General features: G+C 40.0%; 1 protein-coding gene across 1 annotated transcript; it reads right to left on the reverse strand.

The window, feature by feature from the left end:
* Positions 1–2,231: 2,231 nt before the first annotated feature.
* On the reverse strand, positions 2,232–2,665 carry LOC121965817 (histone H3). Its single transcript, XM_042515938.1, has one exon. It carries the CDS (start codon positions 2,656–2,658, stop codon positions 2,248–2,250), a length of 411 nt encoding a protein of 136 aa, XP_042371872.1. The 5' UTR covers positions 2,659–2,665; the 3' UTR covers positions 2,232–2,247.
* Positions 2,666–3,010: the final 345 nt, after the last annotated feature.

A 3,010-nucleotide genomic window follows, 5' to 3' on the forward strand; every position in this document is an offset into this window, starting at 1 on the left:
CTGATGATGGCTGAGGCTTCTGGTGCAGCTCAGACAGACTTCTGTCAGAGCTGCTGTGACTGTAAACATGTCCTCTGCTGAGGTACACTTTTAATAGAAATAGTTCATAGTTCTACTATTAATATAATTCCCGAATATTATGAAACTCCATTAAGTGTGACAGAACAGCTATTCTGTGTATTCTGCTGAGGACTGACTGAAAAACAGATGTGGATGTTTGTTATGCTACACAGTTTTGCTGATATCATTCCTGATCAACTGAAAACTTCATTACCAGAAAGGTAACCTTAAAAAAAACTAACATATAAAATAAAGAACACAGGATAGTTAGGAGCTGTAGATCTGACTGAGTGTTTAAATGTTACTGTTTCATATTTCAACAATCTCTTCTATAGTTAATTGTGTAAAGATGACAGGAGTAGCCAGACTCTGCCAATATTATGAGTTAATAACCTTAGATTTTATACACAATATCAACATATAAATTTTGGTTTGAACAGTCGGTAGTTTTTTATATAATGATTTTAAATACAATGTGCACAGTTATTTAGATATTTGATGTTTGATCCCTGAGCAAATTGATTTGATTTCTGCAGAAAAGGAAATAAGCCACTTGGTAAAAAATGTTTCACAAATAGCAGGAAATTATTAGCTTTAGAAAAGGATCTTTAAAAAGCCAGACAAATTGTCTAGGGACAGAAAAAAAAAGAAGGGGGAAATATATTTCTAATTATCAAAATTACATATTCAAAGTTATGTTACAAAATTATTATGACTTCCTTCCTTCTTCCTATGTTTATAAAAGATATGGAGTCAAATATAAGAATTTCATTGATGATCATTTTCATGAGGTAATGTAAAATAAGAGATGGAGATGTTGATTATCTCACTCAACAGACTCTGTTACAGCTGTTGTGATATTGAGATGTTTTGCTAAAACTAAATATATGTAACTTTATATATTTAATGATTTAATGTACCAAAGATCAGGAAACATCTGCTGCTACAGAGCTCAGGACATTTGGTCAAATTTACAAGGCCTCTTTTTTGGTTTTAAAGTGAACTGTAACTTTGTGATGGATGGTTGGCTAAAAGATGACTCCAAAAAACAAAAGCTTCAGTTACTCATCTGTATTGTGTATATCAATTGTGGAAAACCACATGTGCAATAAACATCAAATAGACGGCTATCAACAGTGATACATCAATAAAACAACCGCTGACCTCAGAAAGAACACGATCAATAAAACTCTAAACCTCCCAGGCATATTATCGACGATCTGTGAGTTATACGCCGATCTTTAACTGATAAACCTGTGATTTCTTCATCAAGTGTTGCCCAGCAGTGTGTATCCTGCTGAAGTTGTAAGTGAGGACTGGCTGACATTTAGTTTTAGACTTCCTTAAAAATTCTGAATTTAACAGTTCAGATTCTGTAGAGACAAATAAACTACCCAGCACGTTCAAACAGCCTAATAAAACCAGCTTTATCTAAAATCACAAACACCAATCTCGCATAGCAATCATCATCATCATCATCATCATCATCATCATCATCAATTAGATTAAGATCTTACGTCAAAACTTTTGATCTGTTTCAGTATACACATTTTTGTGTAACCATGGAAACATGGAAGAGAAGGAAAAAAAAGATACATTGAATTAAACTAAAATTCAGGATGTTATACATGTTTTCCATTACATATATACTATCTAGTATGAAGGTAGGTCACAGAAATGCTGCAAATACATAAAATAATAATACATAAACTGCAGACGGGGTCCTGCTGTTAGAGGTATCTGTCCTATTCTGCTGACTGTTAAAATGCTAATGAGGTCAAGTACTGAAGAGACAGTAGCTGCAGACTTTTGAGGAGAAACAGAAATCACATATAACTAACTGTAAAGACAGTTATTTGACATTTTGGTGGTATCATTGTGTTGCTGTCACTGTCTGAGGTGCTGAACTGACACTGACAGAGCTGCTATAGTCTATTTAAATTGTTTGTGATTTTGCGTTTAGTAATTGCAGATATTTGTTTTTCCAAATCAAAACCGAAAAGCAGAACATGGCAGGACCTTGGACAGCGACTGCATGACAATTTGGAGCCGAGTCCTTTTAAAGTGATTAATAGTTGTTCTACAGGCGGTAAAAAGTGTTAAAACACTCTCATTACAGGACTGAGCTTTTAGTGAAGTGAGGTGGCTCTTAAAAGAGCCGTTGTGGTTTGTGGAGCAGCAGATAATTTAAGCTCTCTCTCCGCGGATGCGACGGGCCAGCTGGATGTCTTTGGGCATGATGGTGACTCTCTTGGCGTGGATGGCGCACAGGTTGGTGTCCTCGAAGAGGCCGACCAGGTAAGCCTCGCTGGCCTCCTGCAGAGCCATGACAGCGGAGCTCTGGAAGCGCAGGTCGGTCTTGAAATCCTGAGCGATTTCACGGACCAGGCGCTGGAAGGGCAGCTTGCGGATCAGCAGCTCGGTGGATTTCTGGTAGCGACGGATCTCACGGAGAGCCACGGTACCGGGCCTGTAACGGTGAGGCTTCTTCACTCCGCCGGTGGCCGGGGCGCTCTTACGAGCAGCCTTGGTGGCCAGCTGCTTCCTGGGAGCTTTACCTCCGGTAGACTTACGAGCGGTCTGCTTGGTTCTTGCCATGATTTCTTCTTTCTCTGCTAACAGTAGAAATGTGCAGCTGAAAGAGGAGACACGCTGCTCTTAAACTGTGGGACCGGCTGTCACACGGTGACGCTGCTTCAGTCCTCCGCCTCCTGATTGGTGAGCGGCCCCTCCTGGAGCTCAGCACCGCCCCAATCTCCGCTGCTTATTGGCCGAAAAATACTTTCAAAAAGTCCGCCAAAACTCACTGCCCGCTGCTCTGCTTAAGCCTCTTTTCTGGTTGGTCTGACAGGAACCGTCCCGCGCTCTGTGGGTATATAGAGGAGGGTCTCAACCGCTGAAATCACATTTTCTCTGAGTCTCAACTCTAGAAATCATCAGTATGAGTGGT

This window comes from Plectropomus leopardus, unplaced genomic scaffold (assembly GCF_008729295.1).
Source record: "Plectropomus leopardus isolate mb unplaced genomic scaffold, YSFRI_Pleo_2.0 unplaced_scaffold21735, whole genome shotgun sequence".
Classification (NCBI taxonomy): Eukaryota; Metazoa; Chordata; class Actinopteri; order Perciformes; family Serranidae; genus Plectropomus; species Plectropomus leopardus.